A 22,294-nucleotide genomic window follows, 5' to 3' on the forward strand; every position below is an offset into this window, starting at 1 on the left:
TCAGAGCAAGACCCCTGGGTCTGTGTTAAGCATTATTAAAGGTTGAACCTAGTCATAATTCAGGAAATGCTTTCCCAAGGGATCAGGGCATAAAGGATAGAGAAAGCGTCTGGACTGGGAATCAAGGCTTAATTGCACACTATTATGGGGACTCCTGGAGTGCCAGCCCAGGTGCAAAGGCTTGATGGCATGTTACTGAGTGCCAGCCAGGGTACAGGTTATGGCTGTGTTCAGAACTGTACAGGTTACTGTCATATTCAGAACTGTAATTAGCATGGTCCCTTTCATTAGGCGGCGTAGTGTGTAATTTGGTTGGTTGGTTTTACTGTGGGGTCCAGTCAGTTGTCTAAGGGGTCTGAGAGAAGTATCTTAAAGAAGTTGCCTCTGGGATCATGAAACAAGTGTTAATGTGTTAACAGTGTGAACTGACTTGGGTGTATAGTAATGAGAAATGAGCTTGAGTTGGTAATTCTTGAGCAGCAGCACCTGGCAGGGTCAGGGACCAAGATCCTTGCAGGGGTGCTAACCTATGGCAGTGAGAGTGATGCCAGCTGAGGTTAAGGTAGATGTTGAGTGTGCAGCTCTTGCTGGGAGGAGGGGCTGGGGCACAGTCCTTCAACCATCCTCATCTCTGCTATGTTCAGAGATTTTTGGGAAGGTTGATTTGTGTTTGGTTGGGAGTTTTTTGTTTTGTTTTTAATATTCTAACCCTGTCTCTGTGTTTCTCTCTGAGATGTCTGGCATGATTGGTGTGGAGGAGTGAGTAACATAGTTGTGGATGCTGAGCATGTGTTCCATTTGACTCAGTATCATACTTAGGGGTATAGACTTGGGCATTTGTTTTGCAGTTAATTAGGCAAAGACACTCACTTGGGCACTATAGCCTGTGGGAAGCTGCATGTGTGGTGTTTTAACCTGGCTTCAGTAGTTCTAGCTGAAACAGGGCTACCTTTGACTGCTGGCAGCTCCCCATGCTGAGACAGAATCAGAATCTTCTAGCGAGGAAGAAACTGACACTGCCAGGCTGCTGTCTAGAAGGACTCAGGGACAAAGAGCTGGGATTCTGGCCCCTCTTAGCCAGGCTGTGGGACCTGCAGGAAACCAGTCTGTATGCATCTAGAGTGCTGTTAAACTGGAATGAAGATCCACAATCCTAAGTGGGAAGACACACAGGCTCTGCTGGAACTTGTTTACTCCTGAGCAAAAATAGCCAGTCTGGGATAAGGCAGCAGAGAAAGTGGCTCAGAAGCATGTACCCAACTTTGTATCTCCTCAGGGAGGATATGAAATGAAATCCTGATAATGCTGATGAATTGGAAAGTCTGATGGACTATCAAGACTTAATTCTGTATGGAAGTTCAGATGGACTAGAAAACCCTACAATTTGCCTGAATTGGATGAAGAGGCATTGTGTGAGGTAGCCTTAAAATGGACAGATTTGACTGCAGAGGATGCTGGCAATATGAACCTGTTCAATGTGTTGTTTGTTGGTCAGTCAGCATCCAACAGTAAAAACAAACTGCAGAAGGAGAAGACTGGATGATGACAATTGCACACTAATAGAACAAGGTGAAGGAAAAAGAGAAATGAAGACAAGTTGCAGAAAGAGCCAGAGGAAGTGTTTGAGGAAGAGTGAGAGGCAGAGGTGGAGGTCATGAAGGCAATGCTGGCTGTGACCTTCCTTTAGGAATCAATGTGCTTACTGCAGGAAGAAGAGACATTGAAAAAGAGAATGCCCAACAAAGGAGGCAGCTGGAATAGTGGCAGAAATTGAATCAGACTGAAGGGGACCAGAGGAATCTGCTCTGGTCCTCTGGTTCCAGCTAACCTGGGGAATGAAATAATGAATTATTTTGATTGATAAAGTTACTTATTTAATAACAAATAGCTTTAAAGGACCTATAGGGAAAAATAAAATCAATGCTGCTGGTGCCACTGGGGTGGAGACTCCATGCAATTTTTTTTTTCCACAGCCTATGGCACTTTCAGTTGGAGACATTAAACTAAGAGACGAGTTTCTCTAGATGTTAGAATGTCTGTTACCTCTGATGGAAGTGACTAATTAAACAAATTAGGAGCACAAATAACTTTTGAACTGGAATAAAGTTCAAGTCCATCTTTCAACTAATAATGGAGAGCACAAGTATAGATGCCAGAGGAATCATCTCAGAAAAGGAATACTGAACAGGAAGACCAGAGAGAGATCCCTCCCAAAATAATCAGTGTGGGGATTCCTTTTTGTGTGGGCAACCGAGAAGCCCAGAAGAGCCAAATCAGCAGAACCGGTAAGAGTAGAACTGAAACCAAGGGTGAAACTGGCAAGATGCAAACAATACTCTTCAGAACTGGAAGCTTGGGTGGGATTGGAGCCCACAGTCACCAGTTCCTTGAAATGCAGATCATTATGGGTGTGCCAGTTCAAATACAGTGCTCCAGTTGTACTGGTCCATGTTCCTCAAAATGGGTACAAGTTCTAAGGGCTGTCAGTAAGATTGTGATGATCTACTCCTGGCAGTACCTCATCTTTATATAGTATTAATAACAGTAGTTCACTCTAATATCTATTTAACAGTATGGGACTTAAATAATCTTCCTTTAAAGTCCATTGGAGGAACAAATAGATTGTTTTTGAACGAGAAAGCTCAACAACTGGAGGAATTATGCTGGACACAACTCCCACAAGGACTTAAAAACAAGCCCTACAAACTTTGATAAGATATTGGCAGAAGAACTGGAGCAATGGCAAGCTTGGCAATAAAGGGAGAATGAAAGGCTGGCTACACTGTGGTTACTCTAGAGGGTGAAATTGAAGTGAGACCATTACCAGCAAACATATTCATTCACAAAGCTGAATTGATTGCTCTGACCCAAGCCTTGGACATCCTTACTGCTTGGAACTAAGAGTCTTTGCATCTGCATCAGCAAAGCATCCACATAGATCAGCCCTCAATTAACAAAGTGACCTTCAAAGCCAGCTAGAACCAGTGGATATGGTCCAGGACCTGACAAACAACATGATAATCTAACTTACAACCATATAAGCAAAAAGAATTCACAGGCTGAAATGAAGTTCAAGGAAGGTTCCTCTCCTGAAGACCATCAGAGATTGCTAGAGACTACAGCTCCTAGCTGGAAGACCCCTGCCAAAAATGAACCCCTCACCCTCTGAGCATGCCCAGTGAATTCAAGAGAAGCTGGACCTTCAGTGTGCAGTGAGCAAGAGACTGCCTGATGGATGGTTAGCAGGTGTTACCATGAGGTGTAGCTACTACATCTCACTGTACAAATAACTGCCAGGAACTTCTCTTGGTGTGTGCTGGGTGTGTGGGAATGCCCCCAGCACCCAAACTTGCACAGCTCTCTAATACAGCAATGGCTGCTCCTTAGTGCCAGCCCCAGCAGGGAGGAGCTGGGGTCTCCATTATGGTGACAGTTTTGGTGACCCCCATCAGACTCTGTGTCTGATGCTCAGGAGTTTCACAGGATCTTGAGGACCATGGAAGGTTTGTTGGGGAGATCCTCCAGTCCCTTGGTCTGGTGAGTTCAGAGCAAGCCCCCTGGGAGTGCGTTAAGCATTACTAAATCAGGACAAAGTAGAAGCTGTGACATCAGTCTTTATCCTGACCTGGCTTGTTCCCAGTCCTTTGCACAATGCCTGTTTTTTCCAATGAATGGAGAGGACACCAAGGTACCACCAGCAGGCAACCTACATACACCTTCTCTGATCCTCCAGTAAGACACTGCTCTGGACCCTCCTTCCCCCTTCTAGGTTCTCCCCTCTTCCCCTCCTCTCCTGGGAGACCTCCCCAGTGCTTACTGATCATAGAGAAGACAATTTTGGCTGCAGCTGTACTTGGGCAGAGTGGGATGAAAGCACAGATGTAGAATTAATCTGTGCTGTGATAGCAGTCAGGGCTTGTCCAGACATGACAGCTTCCCTGCCCCTTCCCAGGGCAGTGCTCTCAGGAGGGTGGGGAGAGCAAGTGGAAAAACTGGCTGGGCTGTGCAAGAAGAGGTGGTTGCTGGAGGATCTTGTGCTTCAACCTTCTCCAGCTCCCCAAGCAAAACGAGCAGCAAGCAGTAAGGATTCACAGAGGCACCATATTGTTGCAGCAAAGAAAAGGTAGAACAGAGCAGAGAAACAGGGCAGCTGCTGACCCTGAGAGTAGTGCATTGATTCCTTTTTCTGTCTGCTTTAGCCTTGTGCTGTATGGCTTTGCCAACAAGAGCAGAGATGTGCTATTGCCTCCCTCTTTGCAGTAATACACAGTCTCCAAAACACCACACATCCTCTCCCCTGACAAACATACTGGGGTGCCCTAAGAAGCTAAATCTAGTTCCCTCTGTGAAAAAGGGAGAGCCCTGCATTGTTCATTCCAACAGCCATGGCTCTCTGTGGCTCCTGAACTCCAAGGACTCCTATGCTTGCCAACTGCTCTTCCTCAGAAGTGTGCCAGACACCCATGGTATTGTGCAAGGTGCTCTACATCATTTCCCAAGACAGAAGAGCCATCCCAGTCCAAGCAGAAGGGGACACAGAAGAAACTTGCCCCGCTCTGTCTGTCAGCCTTCTAGTTACGGGACGCATACCCTGCTGGTGCATCTGACACGTCTGCCCTGAGAGAACAAGGCTGCCCTGTAAGGGTTAGGAACCAGTTGTTGAGTAAGTCAGCGTCAATCACAGTTACAGCTCACAGAAACCAGCTCCTGAGCTGAAGGCTCCTGGATGAAGCCCAAGAGGGAGTGGAGAGCTCTGTGCAAGTCGTACACCTGACATGAGGAGAAAAATCACAACTCAAAAGCAGAAGCTAAGGAGGGAAAGGTGTACGACACACCTGGCAGGCACACAGAGCGGGCAAGAGAAGAGGCAGACCACACCAACTCCCCCAGTCCCACTTTACGCTTACAGATGGTCTGATCTCTAGCTGCCTGGAAGCTCTCCCATGGCCCGCTGCCAGCGTCTGTCTGCATACTCACCTACGCAGCTCCCATTGACTTCCTCAAAGCCCACGGCACAAAGGCACCGGCCCATCGGTACCAGCCACTCCCCGTCCGTGCTGCAGTGCATCCGGGGCGCGGAGCCCGCTTCTTCGGCTGCGTCCTCCACGCAGACCCCAGGGACTTCTGTCAGCCCCTCCGAGCCCGCCAGCGTCTCTGGGAAGCGGGCCAGGCCGCGCACGGCCTCCGGGCAGGTCTTGTAGTAGACGCGGACGGACACCATGGCGATGCAGGCCCCGGAGTTCTGGAAGGCCAGGTAGAAGCCCCGGTGGGACAGCTTCCCGATGGGGCACACCTCCGTGTTCAGCTGCATGGCGCCCGACTCGATGTCTCTGCTTGTGAAACTGCGATCTGCTGCCACGGTGTTGAGCTGAGGGGGAAAAGGCCACAGCTGTAACACCTGAGCAGGCACTGGCAGCTGAGACACCCGTGGCTCTCAAACTTCTTTTACACTGAGGTCTTTCAGAGCCTGGATGGTCAGCTGCTTACAGTGCCAGAGCACGGCATGCTTGCTTTGCACTTGAAGGAGGCGTTTGCAATGGGGCCCACATCCCTTCCTGCCTACACACCTTCCATTATCTCCTTACAACTCTTTTACAGTGGTTCACTAGTCTTATAGAGTGCAGAATCACAGAATGGTGGGTTTGGAAGGGGCCTCCAGACATCATCTAGCCCAATCCCCTGCTAAAGCCCTATGTTCTGGATCTCCGATCTCAGAGGTCTTTAGGAACTGCCCCCAAAGAAGAAACATCTCTCTTTTGTGGTATGTTGCTCTGCAAATTGTATGCAGTAAGATTGCAGCACTACTTAGAGTTGTGTTTTTTAAACTGACCAATGAATGACAGCCACCTGCTTCTAAGCTGTCCTTGATGCAGATCAGATCATCTACTGCAAGGCGCTTCTCAGGCAGTGCTAAACATATTTCAGCATTCTAGATTGTTAGGTGAAAAGTTCTCCCATGCTCTTGCATTCCCACTGCCTCAGCAAACAGAGGATGAAAGTGAGATGCTTTCAGTGCTTGGGCAGAGGGGAAAGGCCTCTGTGGCATCATGTGATATGAAGAGCTGGATTCCAGGTGCCTTTCTTCTCAGAGGGAGAGCCTCATAACTGATTCTCTCCACTCCAGGCCCCTTCTCATTGCATGATCCCACCCACTCTCTGTAGCTGGAAGGCAGATGAAAGGCTCTGCACAGCAGCTGCATTTGAGTGGGATCATAAGGCAGGTTTAAGATTTGTGGAGGTATTGTACAAAGCCACATGGTTAGCTGCAAGGGAGGAAGAGGAGCACTGGGGAGAGAGGAGCAGCAGTTGCTAGGGTCCTGCTCTGCCTGTGGCAGCCTTTATGGTTTGGGTTTTTTCATCACATGCCATTTAAACTGCAGGAAAGGGCAGTCAAATAACGCAGTTCTGTGGTTCTTTTAGGACAGAACTAGGTTACAGAATTTCCTCTAAAGAACACCTGAGGCTTCCTGTTCTGCAAGTCAAATGTTTCCAGGACAAGAGGGAATTGTGCTGGGGGAAACAGCAGTTAGAATCCAGTGGTGTTAAATGCTTTTGCACAAGGAAAAGCTTCATTACAATAAGCCATCACCTTCAGTTCTGCAAAACAAGACCCTGCATGGCATAACATCAGGGACATAGAGACTGGATTCTGTTCTTCACTTGCTCTAATCTTGCTTTATTAGCTAAGTTAAGTTAATTTCCTCTTGGCCTCTGCTCTGCTACTTGTAAAATCTGGTGCAGACATCCAGCACTGTTAGAGCCCTTCAGAAGCCTTACTGGTGTCCAGTTAAGTAAGTGCTTGCACAGAACAAAGTCTGAACTCCTGTGTCTCTGCAGCAAAGCCTGCTCCAAGCATCACAGAGGGTACTGGGGGCAAAGTTTATTCTAAGGGCAAAGCTTACTATCCATGCCCCACCCCAGATTCAGTTCTGCTGGCCTCCTCCAGCCAGCAAGACACACCTAGTTAAGCTGAAAGATCTAACTCGGTCCTCACCCCCAGTGCTACAGACCTTGATGAAGAGCGGGCGGCGGAACTGGATGCCCACATCTTGTTCCGACTCCATGTAGTAGAGGTTGAAGGTCTCTTTGCAGGTCACCACTTCCCCTTTGAAGCTCTTGCAGTCCCTCACAGTAAACTTTAGCTCCACGTAAACACGGGAGGCTGCTTCTCCCCGATAGATCCAGTTGGTGCGAAGCCAGTGGTCAGTGTCATCCTCAGACAGCACACTGCAGTCCTGGTACATGTACACTGGGGTACCATTTATCATCTGCTGCACTTCACTCCACTGCTCCCAGAGGAGAAGAGAACACATGGTTAGACAGAGGAGAGAAACAATTTTCACTTCAAACATGGCAAAAACTTGCCTAAAAGATCCACACCCATGTAAGATTCAGCACTTAAAACTTTGCTAGCTAGAAGGTCTCCTACATCAAGCAAACGCTGCACTGCTCTGCAGCCTTCTGCCTGCCTGAACTCTTCACATAAGGAGCAAAGAGGACACTGTAATTAGGATGTGACCTATGCTGAACTGAAGGGAGCCACTGTGCATGGGCATGCCCTGCATCCTGCCTTGGTTCAAATTTCCTTCTTTCCTACACTGCCTCGGCTTGAGAAAAAGCCCCACACTCCCATGGACTGGCCACCCTTTCCCTTCAAAGTATGCATCTGACCCTGAAAACAATGCATAGCTCTTTAGGGTAAGGAAAGAGACAGCCCAACACAGGGGGAAGGTCCATTGCAAAAGGGCTGTGCTAAAGCAAATGCTCATTAATTTGGAGCTCGTGCTTCTTTAAGTGTGATGTTTTGCAAACCTTGATTTAACTATCTAAACTCAGCTGATTTTCCTGACATCCTACCAGGTTCTGCTTCTTCCCCAGGCAAATGAAGGCCTAGCTCATTCTGTGACCTCACTGATACTGTTTGTATGAAGCCAGCAGGATTTGGTATGTGTTTTAACATTCACTTCTGCTGAATTTTATGTAGTTGTAGCTTTGTTTCCTCGCCCCGGGTCAGACACAAAATGCAAAGAATATTCACTTTTGAGTAAGTCACATGTGGGAATGGAAAACTTGGAAAGCAAGGTTTTGTCCACAGGGAATATGACTTAGATCCCTTTCCCCCCATGCCTTTCTCATTATGCTTGAAATATGCTTCAAATTAAATTGAAACAAGTGCCCACATAGGTACTGGCACAAGTTTAAGCACCCTGGTTTTAAATCACACCCCAAGTTAAGATGCAATTCAAACAAGGCCTCAGTATTACCCTAGGCTTGTCAAGTCTCACAGGCTGTGAGATTCACACATTCCTCCAGCACCACCACCTCCTGTGCTCACAGCACAACCAGGCAGCCTCTCCTAGCTTCTCATCCCATAGCTCAGGTCACTCTGCTAGCTGAACACAAGAGATGAATCCTCAGAGTGCCAAAGTAGGCCCTGCTCTTATACCATGATTTAGAGCACACCTCCTGTGCAGCCCCACTCTGAAAACTATCTGAATGCTCTCTCCAAGCTACCTTTAGCACAAGCTCCTGTCGGGCTGATTTCAGCCAGTTACCTAAGCCCATTACTAGCAGACTTCTCTCAGGAAGTTCTGCAGATGGTATCTATGTGCCCCTTCTTGTTTCCTTTCTCTCCATGTAATTAGTCCCCAGTGTTACCCCACCTTCTTAATCTGATCCAGCTGGCATATACCAGCACCACACAGGATTTACACTCATTTCACATACCAGAGGTCAAAGCACTTCGGATAGGAAGAGAGATCAGTTCCAACTGATCAGGCAGAAGAGGCAACCACTTAATCACCTCTGGCACTAGTGCATTGAAAATCTGGAAAGTGCTGCAGAACTGAATTCACAACACTGAAGTCAGAAAGGAGACTAAAAGCAAAGTAGCTTTCATGAGGAAGTGCCAATGGTAGGACTGGCTTTTAGAAGCATTCTTCCTTGTGTGTCTGCCTCCCCTGAGACGGTGGGAAAGGCATAACTCCACTTTAAGGCCATGAACTAGGTAAGTTTCCATCAGCAGTTTCTCCTAAAGCAGTACCACAGACAAGTGTCACTAGCAAATAGGTTTTGTCTATCTCTCCAACAGACATGAGCTGTTGTGATACATGAAGGGTGGTTGTAGCCAGAAGGGGGTTGGTCTCTTCTCCCAGGCAACCAGCACCAGAACAAGAGGACACAGTCTCAAGTTGCACCAGGGGAAGTTTAGACTCGAGGTGAGGAGAAAGTTCTTCACCGAGCGAGTCGTTCGTCATTGGAATGTGCTGCCCAGGGAGGTGGTGGAGTCACCGTCCCTGGAGGTGTTCAAGAAGAGACTGGACATGGCACTTGTTGCCATGGTCTGGTACTCATGAGGTCTTGGGTGACAGGTTGGACTTGATGATCTCTGAGGTCTTTTCCAGCCTTGTTGATTCTATGATTCTATGTCCTGAATATACCATTTTCAAAACTTAAGTGAATAAAAGGAAGGAAAATTTCCTTTTCAATAGTGACTACTCTAGCAGAAAAACTTCCTTTAAACTCTACTGCTGGGAAAAAAAATCCAGCTGCTAGCTCCTACATTTCTCATCTCCTCTCAGCCCAGCTTCTTCCAGACTGAACTCTTCAGGGGAAGGATGCTTGGAACTGACTAGTGCACAGTTTAACATGCAAAGAAGTAACAAGGGAGTTGGTTTTCTAGACTCTCCTGCTGACGGGTGAAGGATATAACATGAGGATATTATTTATGCTAACAATGTGGAATTCCTGTTAAATATGCCTCAGACTTCATTATTGAGTAAAGCTTTTAAATTCAAAGGAGTGGAGGAAAACTGTTACATACAACACTTAATGAAAGACTGATGAGCCCAGAAGTTGCTAGGCAACTCTCTCCCATCCTCAGAGACTCTGCTGGAGAATCAAAGTGTATGTCTCTAATATTTAATGCCATGTTCTTAATAAACAGCTGTGGCTAATATTTAATGCCATGTTCTTAATAAACAGCTGTGGCAAAGTCCAGCCTGATCAATATTAATTACTTGGCTCTCCAGCTTGTCTGACACTGAATCGACCTTGTTTGATAATGTAACTTCCTACCCATGCAATTCCTGTATCCTTGCTCCACTCCTCAGTTTAGCCAGAGGATGAGGAAGATTCACCTAGGAGGAATGCAGGACAGTGCGAGTCAGAGCTGCTCGTGTCAGCAGTGACTGCACTGTGTGTTTGTGATACTACAGAGAACTGGCTTGTGAGAGTCACAGCTGCAGAAAGACTAAGCTGGAAAAGACCCTTGGAATCATGGAATGGTTTGGGTTGGAAGGGACCTCCAAAGGTCATCTAGTCCAAGCCCCCTGCAGTCAGCAAGGACATCTTCTACTAGATCACGACCTACGTGCAGGAACTTGCACTCTGCCTTCCTGAATCTCATGAGGTTCTCCTCAGCTCACATCTCCAGCCCATCCAGCTCCCTCTGCATGGCACCCATCCCATCCTTCAGTATTACCAACCACACCATTCAGCTTGGTATCATCTGCAGACTTGCTGGGGGTGCCTCAATCTGTATCATTGATGAAGGTCTTGAACAGACTGGTCCCAGTACACCACTTGTCACCTTCTCCATCTGTACATCGAGCTGTTGCCCACTACCCTCTGGATGTGATCATCCAACCAATTCCCTGTCCACTGCACAGTCCACCCATCCAATCCAATCTCCAGCTTAGAGAGAAGGATGTTGTGGGGGACTGTAACAAACACTTTACAGAAGTCCAGTGGGGATGACATCTGTTGGTCTTCCCTTGTCCACCATGGTAGGAAGCCACCAGATTCATCAGGAAGGACTTGCCCTGGGTGAAGCTATGCTGCCTGTCTCCAATCATCTACTCCAATTGCCTGCTCCAGGTAAGCCAAGGAGTTCTTTGAGTCTTTAAAATCCTTTTTAAACTCTTTTAAATCTAAATTAGTTTTTAAGTTTAAACTACCTTTAAATCTGTCTTAAAACTTTTAAAGCCTTTTAGAATTCTTAAAAAATTGCTAAAAAGGCAAAAGAGGAGAGGGCCATAAATTAGTAACTTGGCTTTCTAAAATGTCTAAGGATGTTGGCAGTGAATTTGAGAACAAAAGGCTGTTCTGTACTCCTCAGGAACCCACAAACTAACACAGGCACTTTAGTGCACGGGTTTCTTCTTGGAAGCCCTGGTGTGGTGGTGGAATACAGAGCAACATAATTCCAGCACAGCAATTAGTGCTAAATGAATGACAACTTCAAAGCCAAAGTTGTATCTCAGTAACCTCATAACACTGCAAGCTTGGGAAGCAGAAAGGCAGCTTTCCTTCCATTGCTTGGTTGGATTCAGTATAAAGAAAGTGCTGGAGACAAGCTGCCTTTCTGGAGGAAGTTCCAAATGACCTGAATGACAATCTGTAGGGGCCTCAGCAGATATTGTAGCAAACAGTGTTGGTTTGGTCTGCCACACAAGTGAAAACCCAAAGATAAGAGGAGGTACAAGCCTTCCAACATATGCCTTGAGCAGCTCTGGTCTGAGCATACACTTTGAGGCTCTGAAGCTTAAGGAAACTTGCTCTGCTTTGTCTACAAACAAGCCTTCTCTAGGTTAGGCCTCTATCAAGGACCCTGCCTAGGACAACCTGTGACACCTCCAGCTATCTGTGGGCTACTTTTCCTAGGATCTGCCATAATGAATAGGATGGAAACAATCTGAGACAGTTTTTATGTCTTCTTGGGAGCTACTTAGGTTGGATATTAGGAAGCACTTCCTGACAGAAAGGCTGATTAGGCACTGGGATGGACCGCCCAGGGAGATAGTCCAGTCGCCACCACTGGAGGACTTTAACAAAAGCTTGGATGTGGCACTTGGTGGCCTGGTTTAGCTGCTGTGGTGGTGTTAGGTCATAGGCTGGACTTGATGATCTCAGAGGTCTTTTCCAGCCTCAGTAATTCTGTGATACTTCCTCAGACTCTACAGGCATCAACAGAATCACAGAAGAGAATCATAGAATGCTTTGGGTTGGAAAAGGTCTTCATCTCCAGGACACCTGGAGTCTCCTTGCCAGGGACATGCCTCTCACAGAACAGCCTGCCTGCCCTGACCACAGTTTCATTTGCTTTAACATTAGCTTAGCACAGTGGCTTCCAATGTGTGGCCTGCAGATCCTTGGGGAAAGGTAAACGTACAGAAAAATTGTTCACTTTGAGGGTGGCAGAGTGCTGGACCAGGCTAGGCAGAGAGGCTGTGGAGTCTCCTTCTCTGGAGGCATTCCAAACCTAACTGCAAGTGTTCCTGTGTGATTTATTCCATGTGATCCTGTTCTAGCAGCAGGCTGGACTCGATCTTCATAGGTCCCTTCCAACCCCCCACCCTTCTGTGATACTTCTAGGAGATCTAAAGAAGGAATAACAAGGGAAGCATCTCGCCAGTAGGCTTAAAGCTCCTGAACTGAGATGCATGTCTCCACTGCAAGAGGCCAGGAGTCCCTACACTGCCATAGGTTCAGCGTTGAAGGCAGTTGTAGATTACAGATTCAGCTAATATTCATATATTGGTTTAGGTTGGAAGGGACCTTAAAGATCATCTAGCTCCAACCTCCTGCCATGGGCAAGGACACCTTCCACTAGTAGAAGTTGCTCAAAGCCTTATCCAACTGGGCCTTGAACACCTCCATGGTGGGGGAAACATTCATGATCCCCCTGGGCAACCTGTTCCAGTGTCTCACTGTAAAGAATTTGTTCCTTATCTCCAGTCTAAATCTGCCCTCCTCAAGTTTTAACCCATTCCCTCTCATCCTGTCACTACAAGCCCTGGTAAGAAGTCCCTTCCCAGCTTTCTTGAAGGCACCTTTCAGGTACTGGAAGGCTGCCATAGGGTCTCTCCCTAACAGTTTTGTTTTCTACCCCTGGCAGCACTTTTGCCTGTGGAGTATCTTTGGTACAGCAGCATTGCATGCTATCATGATCAAAAATCCCTTCCTGCAACAGATTCAGAGTTGAAGGCAGTTGTGTATCACAAGCCCAGCTGAGTATTCTTAGAACAGCACCTCAGAGAGCAGTCTGTGATAACAGACACATCATGCTGGCACCTGCCATGGTGTGATGAGCAGCTTCTCTTCAGCTACAACACAGCTGACAAAAACCTGTCAGTCAGTAACCCAGAGCAGCCAGTCAAAACCAGTAGCCTCACAGTGGTGCTCTGGCAGTACTCCAGGATGAAGCTCCTGTGACCCTTCACTGGAAGTTTCTCAATATTCTTGCAAGGTCTTTTGCTGGCATGGAAGACAATTTAATGACAATGATGAAAGAAGTGTGGTGACATCTAGACATCTAACTTCAGGAGTCCTATAACTAGAGCTGAGAACAGCAAGGAGACTGCTTTTAATGCTTTTATCATTCAGCAGTGGTCAGGGAACTTCAGTTTAATCATCATGGAGTCTTCAAGGCAACTGCACATGGAATGATGTTTACTTCTCTGCAGTACCTTCCAGGGTGGGATGATGGATTTTTCCCCACAATGATCCATTGATTATTTTCAGGGAGGAGCAACTACATTATGTAATTACCTGTCCTGTAGGGCACTAACACAAAGGTCTCCATCCCACTCATCTCCTTCCAACTGAACTTGTAGCCAAGTTCTTCTGGGGAGATAAGGTACTAACATGAGCCAAGAGCTGCAGCACATTAATTGCAGAACCTGTTTATCAAACCCAGCTTCTGCTGTCTGCTCATCCTCTGGACTGTCTGACCACATTAAGGTCTTGCATGACGACAGCTCTGGTCACAACAGATGCTGCTAGGTGATGGATAAGGATACTCTAGCCCAACATTTCACCTACCTATTTCAGCACACTTGTTTCACATATCACTATGTATATATTCATATATACCCACTCAAGGGTCTGTACTAGGACCAGTGCTCTTCACTCTCTTCATCAATGATAGAGACAGAGGGATTGAGGCACCCTCAGCAAGTCTGCAGATGATACCAAGCTGAGTGGTGTGCTTAAGTCTGAAAGGTGAGATGCCATGAAGAGGGACCTGGACAGGCTGGAGAGGTGGGCTGAGGATAATATGAGGTTCAGTATGGCAAAGTGCAAGGTCCTGCACCTAGGTCAGGGCAACCCCTGGTATCAATCCAGGCTGGGGGTGATGAGATTGAGAGCAGCCCTGCAGAAGAGGACTTGGGACTGCTGCTGGATAAGAAGCTGACATGAGCCAGCAATGTGCACTTGCAGCCCAGAAGCCAAATGGCATCCTGGGCTGCATCAAAAGCAGCATGGCCAGAGATGGAGAGAGGTGATTCTGCCTCTATGCTCTGCTGAGACTTCACCCACAGTGCTGTGTCCAGCTCTGGAGCCCCCAACACAAGAAGGACATGGACCTGATGGAGCAGGTCCAGAGGAGGCCATGATGATCAGAGAGCTGGAGCAACTCTGCTATAGGGACAGGAGCTGTGGTTGTTTAGCCTGGAGAAGAGAAGGCTCCAAGAAGACCTTAGAACTCCCTTCCAATCCAAACCATTCTTTGATTCCCTGATGTTTGAAATCAATTGAAGTAGCAAGGCTGTTGATGCAGCATGGAAGCCTTAAAGAAACGTCAAAGCAAGTAAATTGTGGACTCCTGACACCTTCAAAGTGACCCTCATTCGCTCTTTGATATATGCAAAGAAATGGGAATCTACCACCAGTCCTGTCATACACCTCCCCATGCCCAGCTGGTACTGATGTCTGAACACTTCAAAGATGGGGAAAAAAATATCAAGACATTTGTTAGATGATGGTGAGGTGGGGGTCTGACCATGAAACAATCACACATGGCAAGCCACTTCATCCATTGTCATTGGCTAAAAGTAAGGAGAAAAAAAAGCATAATTCCACCTCCACAGAACTAGCCAACCTTCCCTGAGCTATGACTCAGGGACTGTGTCCATATAAAGCATGAAAATTCCACATAGCAAATTCCTCCCCAGTGTGATAAGCACTTTGACACCACTCCAGCTCACATATGGGAGAGCTCTGGCATGTGAGGGAAAGTACAAGCAGCAGTGTTGCATGAGATCACAGAATCACAGAATGGTTTGGGTTGGAAGGGACCTCCAAAGGTCATCCAGTCTAACCCCACTGCAGGCAGCAGGGACATCCTCTGCTAGGATCAGGTCACTCAGAGCCTTGTCCAGCCTGACCTTGAACATCTCCAAGAATGGGGCCTCAATTACCTCCCAGGGCAACCTGTTGCAGTGTTCACCACCCTCATAATGCAGAACTTGTTCCTCACATCCAATCTACATCTGCTCTTCTCTCATTTCAAACCATTGCCCCTCATCACAGCAGGCCTTTGTAAACAGTCCCTCTGCAGCCTTCTTGTAGCCCCCTTCAGGTACTAAAAGGCTGCTATTAGGTCTGCCTGGAGCCTTCTCTTCTCCAGGCTGAACAACCTCCCTCAGCCTGTCCTCATAAAGCCTTCAACTCTGAATGCAATACAGCTCAGATGTGTCCAGCCTGTCAGTGACCATGCCAGTCAGATTGTGCAGCCTTGATCTTAGTTCTTTTGTGACAAAGCCCCTCTGAATGACTCTTAGCTCTCTTGTAAACACATTTCCTTCTTCATTTTGGAAAAAGAAGTTTCAGGAACAGATGCTCAAAGTTGTAATTCTAAGAGACTTGAGCATTGTTCCCCTTTTGGTTGTGGCAGTTTGTCAGCCTTCCACTTAACAGTGACTGTCATTAGGTAAGTCCCTGCATCATCAGGAATCTGTTCTTCACCTCCTGTTCATCCACAGATGAACATCTGTTCATTTATCAGTTACCAGTATCCTGATCTGTTAGTTCAGATTGCTCTCAGGCCCTGTTTTCCAGCATCTTCTACAATTCCCAGCTCCAGCTACTGTAGTTCAAAGACAGGTATTTTACAAAGCAGTTTTAGCCCCAACAGGAAGGTTGGCCAACTCCTAGCACTGCTGAGAACCTGCTGTGCAAAAAGGAGACACTCTTCCCATGGGGTTTGTCTGATTTCTGTTAGCTTATTTTGGACTTCTCAGTAGGTTTTTCCATCTCTTAAAGAGGCAGACTGCATCCTGAGCATGCCTGGAGCCTAGATCTGCATTGAATTACCAGAGAGACAGCTGATGGGGACAACAAGGGGAACACTGGGCAAAATATGATCTATGTCTTACTAGTGCACCTCTTTTGAGTAGGGCATACTAATACTAATTACTAATAATTAACAGCCAAAGTAGCCACACTAATGAAACAAAAGTCAGTTATGCCCATACAGAACCTCACTGTCTGGCCCTAGCTCACCCAGAAACAACAGCAGCAGGAGGAGGAGGAGGCTGGGGTGAATTCATAGAATAGTTTAGGTTGGAAGTGGGCCTTAAAGATCATCCAGTGCCACTCCTCTGCCACGGGCAGGGACATCTTCCACTAGACCAGGGTGCTCAAGGCCTCATCCATCCTGGCCTTCAACACCTCCAGAGAGGGGGCATCCACACAACCTCCCTGGGCAACCTGTTCCAGTGTCTCACCACTCTCACTGTAAAGAATTTCTTCCTAATCTCCAGTCTAACTCTGCCCTCCTCAAGATTCAATATATTCCCTCCCTCCTTATCACTACAAGCCCTTGTAACAAGTCCCTTTTTGGCATTCTTGTAGGCCCCCTTCAGGTACTAGAAGGTCTCTCTGGAGCCTTCTTTTCTCCAGATTGAAAAGCCCCATCTCTCCTAGCTTGTCCTCACAGGGAAGGTTCTCCAGCCCTCTGATCATCTTTGTGGCCTCCTCTGAACCCTTTCCAGCTGCTCCATGTCCCTCTTACACTGGGGGTGCCAGAACTGGAGGCAGTGCTGCAGGTGGGGTCTCACCAGAGCAGAGGCAGAATCCCCTCCCTGTCCTGCTGGCCACACTTCTTTTGATACAGCACAGGTTAGCCTTCTGAGCTGCAAGCCACAGCATATTACAGAGAAAAGTTATGAAAATGAGTTAGAAACAGGTTGAACCCAGCTCTACTTTATAAGCAGCAAAGGTGAAGACTTCCCAGGAAAGCTTGGGGCTTGCTAGGAAGATAAGAGCATGGATGAGGAGCTGGAGCTATGCATTAACATGTGCCCTTCTAACCACTGCAGTGCAGTCCTTCAATTCCCTTCTCTTTGTGCCTGCTTTCCACCACTCCCACAGTACAGCTGTAACAAAGGAAACCATCTTGGCTACCATGGGTGGTGATGCTGCAAGCACTACTCAGCTGTACTTCACACAAAATAGCTGTACTTGGATAAAAATAGCTCAGGGCTCATCTGTCTTTTTGGGTCAGATTTTATAGTGGTTTCAGAAGTGAAAGACTTTGAAGCACTTCCATCAACTCAATTTCACAGTCATGAAACAAAGGGAAATGCCTCTCTCATCAGCTGTGTGGGCCAAATACAGCATTATGGCTGGGTAGAAAGTCCTAGAACCTTTCAGCCCAGCTAGCAGGCCAGACTGCTGCCTCATGACTTAACAGTTATTTCTTCTGCAAAGTTAAAACACATGTAACTGAATCATTCAGGTTAGTACTCAAGAGGAAAAAAAACACAGAACAACCTTATACAGACAAAGACTTTAAGCTCTTGAGAGCCCTGGAGACAGAAGTACCTCTGCCATGGCTATCTGCCCAGGCATGGAGACATCAGATGTATTTGCATCATATTAGAGTGAATAAAATGGGTGATGATTTGGGTTTTTTCCCTCCACCAAGTTTTATTACTTGGGGTAAACAAAAGATTTCAAGGACATGTTTAATCACTGAGCTACTGTAAGTCAACAGATATCAGAACTACTACTGAAAGTTAATGAGGCATCAATCCTTACACTACTGGCTGGTGGGTGAGGCTGCAGGGGGGTGGGAAAGGGCTGCAAGGTAGAGACACTTAAAAAGCATACAATGTTCAGGAAAGGGAGCTGCAGAAGTCTGATCTTGGGAGTCAGGGTGAAATTACAACTGGTGTTATGTTTTTCTATCATTGAATACTCCCAGTAGCTCTACATCCTTAAATGTGTGTACTCACCCCTACTTCTGGAGGGTCTGGAAGCCAGCCCAGTTCACCCTGTGCAGTGCTTGTGTCCAGCAGATCCACTGAAGATAAAATAAAACACAAAACAAAAAAAAGAGTGAACCAACTCATGGCCCATTGAATGGCTCCATCCTTGTTTTGCCACGGAAGACAAAGCCTACACTGCCTCCCTCCACATCCTTTGCAAACTTCCACCTTCAAAAAGCATGGCTAGAGGAAGCATGGGAAGACAGTGCAGCTAGTTGGGAGTTAAAAGGCTTTCCTTGTGTATGAGACCCTCTCCCCTTCCATCCTCCTCTCAAGTCATACCCACACACATCTGAAAAATGCAGCCCTGGCAAAATTTTCAGCTTCCTAAAGCTGCCCAGAATGGGAGCAGGAGGCTGAAGCCTATTGAAATGGGAACCCAGCATTAGCAACTGAACAGCAAGGCAGCAGACAAAATGGATGCAGAAGAAGGCATGTGAACAAATTACCAACACAAAAGATCAGTCTCACCCAGAGGTGCTATTCAGTGCTGGAAACAGAGGGAAAGCACAGAGGCAGTGTGCAGTTATAGAAATGGCCTTCCACTGTCACAGTACCAAAAAGCCATGAGATGCATCAGGTTTTCCAACTGCTGAGGCCTCTACCTCTGATCGAGGCTGTCCACCATCTGATGGTGGCCTAGAAATCATTTCACCCTCTCCTCCCCAGGACTCCAGGCATTGTCACCTCCTGCAGAACCACCCTGCGTGGCTGTGGGAAGCCTTGGCTCCTGCAGGCTCGTGACAAAGAGAAATTCAGCAGCATTCATCTTTAGCACTCAAAGACATTGGAAAACACAGGCAGAGCTTGCCCTCTAGTCTTGATCTGAAGAGTTAAAGTTGAAAGTGTACCAGTTGGTAGGCAGACAGAAAGAGAGGAGTTGGGAGTCAATCTCACTGCTGGATGTGCACCTTTATAGCTGCATCAGACAGCATGGACTGCTGCTTTGCATGCACTTACTGCAGCCTCAGCTTGAGAACACAGGAAACAAGGAAAATTCCTTGGGATTCCCTTTATGAGAGGTGTATTCAGAAAGGTAATTTCTAAACATCTCAGGAAAGAATTTGAAGCTGAAGGGAAGAAGGGGGGAATGTATCAGTGACATTTAAAGAACCACATTCCCTCCCCCTCATCTGACCGCTTTGGAAATCCTGCTGCCAGCTGCAGGTAATAGATTATAAAGTGCAGATCAGCAAGAGTCCTGTGGAATGAGGAAGCAGGCTGTGGGCCCAGAATCAGAGATAAGAGGGATTGCACTGCTGTTCTCACCTCTGAAACACCTTTTCAGGCTTGGGAGCAGGTAAAAGCAGGAATCCAGGTTTTGCAAGTTTGCAGTGTTCACAGCATGGTCATATGGCAAAACCTCCCTAGCCACAGAATCCCTGTCCAGACAAGGCTCCTCACTCACTTCCCTTCTGCTCTCAATCTCTCTATTGGAGATACTGTTTGTATGTTGTTAGCTCCAAAAGCTCCCAGGGTGAGGTAGCCTGTCCTTCCAGAACCATCACCCAGATAATATCTATCCCACACACTTCAGGCCTAAAGCAGTGAGAAGGACTGCACGGCAAGTTCTAGCAGAGCAAGGGAGAAGGAACTCGGAAGCGGCCAGGATGGGAACCTGGCAGAATCCATGTGCCATGCCACTGCATTGCCAGCAGCAGCTGCACAGTGCCCACTGGAGGGGGCAAAGTTCACTCTCGAAAAGTAACTCTCAAAGTGAAATCCACAACAGGGATTCCCCAAAGAAAGGAAGAATGGAGTCAACAGGACTACAAGTGTGCAGGGAATATGAGTACTCAGGGGGCTCAGCTCTTTGATCTACAGCTTCACTGCTAGGAATGCCATATGACTGTCCAGCCACAAGGGAGGTCTCCCCAGAAAGAAGAAAGACTTCAGATAAGAGAAGACGCCAAGGAAATGAGCTGTTCACAGATAGACACATTAAGGAAGAGTGGATGACAGACACAGCCCAAATGCGATGGTTGAGATAGAGGAGAAGCTGGCAGAGAAGTCCCTGAGTGTTGCTGCCAGCTACTGGTCACACACTTCGGGAAACCAGGGCCTGCATGCCTTACATTACTGCTCACTTAGGCTGGCCTTCTCCACAGCGTCTGCTAGGTCCTCAGTACGAACAGGCACGTCAAGAATGCTCCAAAAGGGCACTCAGCACCTGCAAAGTCTGAAATGAACTGCTGCTTTTGACTAAGTGCTCTTGATTGAGAGCCTGGAGCAGCAAATGAGAGAGCTGTCCTTGGGATGGAAAAAGTCTCTGCAAAACAGAGACTAGAAGTCTCTGGCAAGAACCAACTGCAGTAGAAGGCAGGGAATGGAACAAAAATTTACTCTTCCTCACCTCTCTTAAAAATTCTCATTCCCAGCTGTTTCATAACCATTGTGCAATTCTCAAAATGGAAGAAAACAAGAGCACTACAGCAAATCAAATGGACTGAGTTGAACAGAGAAGGGAAGCATTCTGAAGAGGTGGAAAAGGGAACTGTAAACCCTAGCTCTCCCTTCGTGCAGTGGGGTAGGTGGAAGGGCCTGCCTCACCTTCCAGCACTGGAAAAATGACTGTCCTCTTGCTCATAAGGGTTAACTCCCAAGAGGGCTTCCCGAGGAAGCCCTGGGGGGGGAGGGGGGGGAAACTTTCTCAGTTTGTGTTTAAACTTGTTGTCTGCAACGCATGTGTTTAAGGCAGAGGCAGAATTCTCTTGGATCACGGAGTATTCCGAGGCATTTGTGCTTCGACTGAGAGCGGGTGGAGAGGGAGAGCAAGAACATACCTGGGCTCCCTTCACCGAGCCACCAAGATTTGGATGGGGTTTGCTTATAGCCTTCATCCCCCAACACTAGCCTGCCCTCCTGACACACGCCAGTTCCTCTCCAGCTGCCACTGGATGGGCTGTGATGCCCCTGGTGCCCCACGCATGTGGGCCAGACCCTGTTCCCTGCCCCTTAGAGAGGGCACTCAGCCGACCCGCCCAAGCCCCCAGGCAGAGGGACCAGTTGGTCCCACACTTACCTTCTTTCCCAGGCACCTCGGGAGGAAAGAGAGCCCAAAAGAGAAGGAGCCCGACTGAGAGCTTGATCCTGCTCCTTCTGGTCCTCAGCTCCATGCTGGCTGGAGACGGGGACTGGCTCCCAAGCCCTGCCTGCCTTCCCGGCTCAGGCCTCTGAGCCTTGGCTCCTGCCTGCAGTGCATGAACCTCTCCTGCAGCCTCCTCGCCGGAGCGCACGCATTGCAGAACCTCCCTGCCTGGCCCACAGTTATGATGAAAGATCAAGGCAAGTGGGTGGAGAAGCCTTACTGCCTTTACCTGTTTTAAAGGGGCTGGTCACAGACTTCCCATCTGGCAGGCAAATAAACCCACCTTAAAGGCAGCCACCTTTTTCCCGGGAGCCTCCCTCCACCTTTGCTCCAGTCCCGTCAGAGGCTCCCGATTGCCACCTCCTGGACAGCCCTCGCCACGGGCTCCGCTCCCGCCTCGCCGCGGCCGGCCGCGGGCAGCTGCCAGGGGCTGACCCAGACGGGGCTCCGGGCCGGGGCGGGCCCGGGCTTCACACCCCCACCCCGAGGCGCAGTGGTGACTTTTAGGGTTGAAAAGAGCCCAGACGCTGCGTTAGGGACTGCTCCTTCCACTTCTCGCCGTGCTAAGGCGGGGAAAAGGCGGAGGCGGCCTGGCAGGAGGAATTGAGGAACTCCATCTGCGCGCCGTGTCCGTGTGCCTCCCCTGGCTGAGCAGCGTGGTGCAGAGCCACAGCCAGCACACCTCACCGGGCAGGATTCTGCGCCTCAGCACTGATGGAAAGTGCCTGCTTTGCAGTGAAAAAGTAATGTAGAGGAACTGCAACAGAAGGATTCTCTGTGCAGGAAAACCTCACGGGACTCTTAGGCTCCTTCCTGAGGGACATCAATACAGAACTACTTGCTTTTGTAGCGTCTTATGGCATTCATCAAGGATGTCACTTCCCACCCATACACAGCTATTGCACCCCTGCCCATAAAATACAGATGCCATTGTTACTCCGCTTGCTGTAAGGCTGCATTCTTCTTGCTCTCTTCCTCCTCCTCCCTAAGGAAGGTTAAAGGAAGGACTTTGTTAGGTTGCCTACAGAAGCTGGGGGATCTCCACCCTTGGATGTGTTCCAGATTCAGAAGGACGCAGCCATCAGCAACGTACCTACTTCTGGGGTCATCCCTGCTGTGAGCAGGAGTTGGGAGTACAAACTCTCTGAGG

The 22,294-nt window shown here is 48.0% G+C and overlaps 1 protein-coding gene across 1 annotated transcript in view; it reads right to left on the reverse strand.

The window, feature by feature from the left end:
• Positions 1-21,400, reverse strand: part of EPHA1 (EPH receptor A1) — a 36,488-nt gene extending 15,088 nt beyond the window's left edge. Inside the window, exons 1-4 of the mRNA XM_009899626.2 lie at positions 21,079-21,400; positions 18,024-18,091; positions 7,011-7,286; positions 4,978-5,368 (exon numbers count right to left, since the gene is read on the reverse strand). Of these exons, the coding sequence (XP_009897928.1) occupies positions 4,978-5,368; positions 7,011-7,286; positions 18,024-18,091; positions 21,079-21,172 (829 nt within the window). The 5' untranslated portion in view covers positions 21,173-21,400. The remainder of the gene's footprint in view (positions 1-4,977; positions 5,369-7,010; positions 7,287-18,023; positions 18,092-21,078) is intronic.
• Between the last annotated feature and the right edge of the window lie 894 nt (positions 21,401-22,294).

Source organism: Dryobates pubescens, chromosome 15 (assembly GCF_014839835.1).
Source record: "Dryobates pubescens isolate bDryPub1 chromosome 15, bDryPub1.pri, whole genome shotgun sequence".
Taxonomy (NCBI): Eukaryota; Metazoa; Chordata; class Aves; order Piciformes; family Picidae; genus Dryobates; species Dryobates pubescens.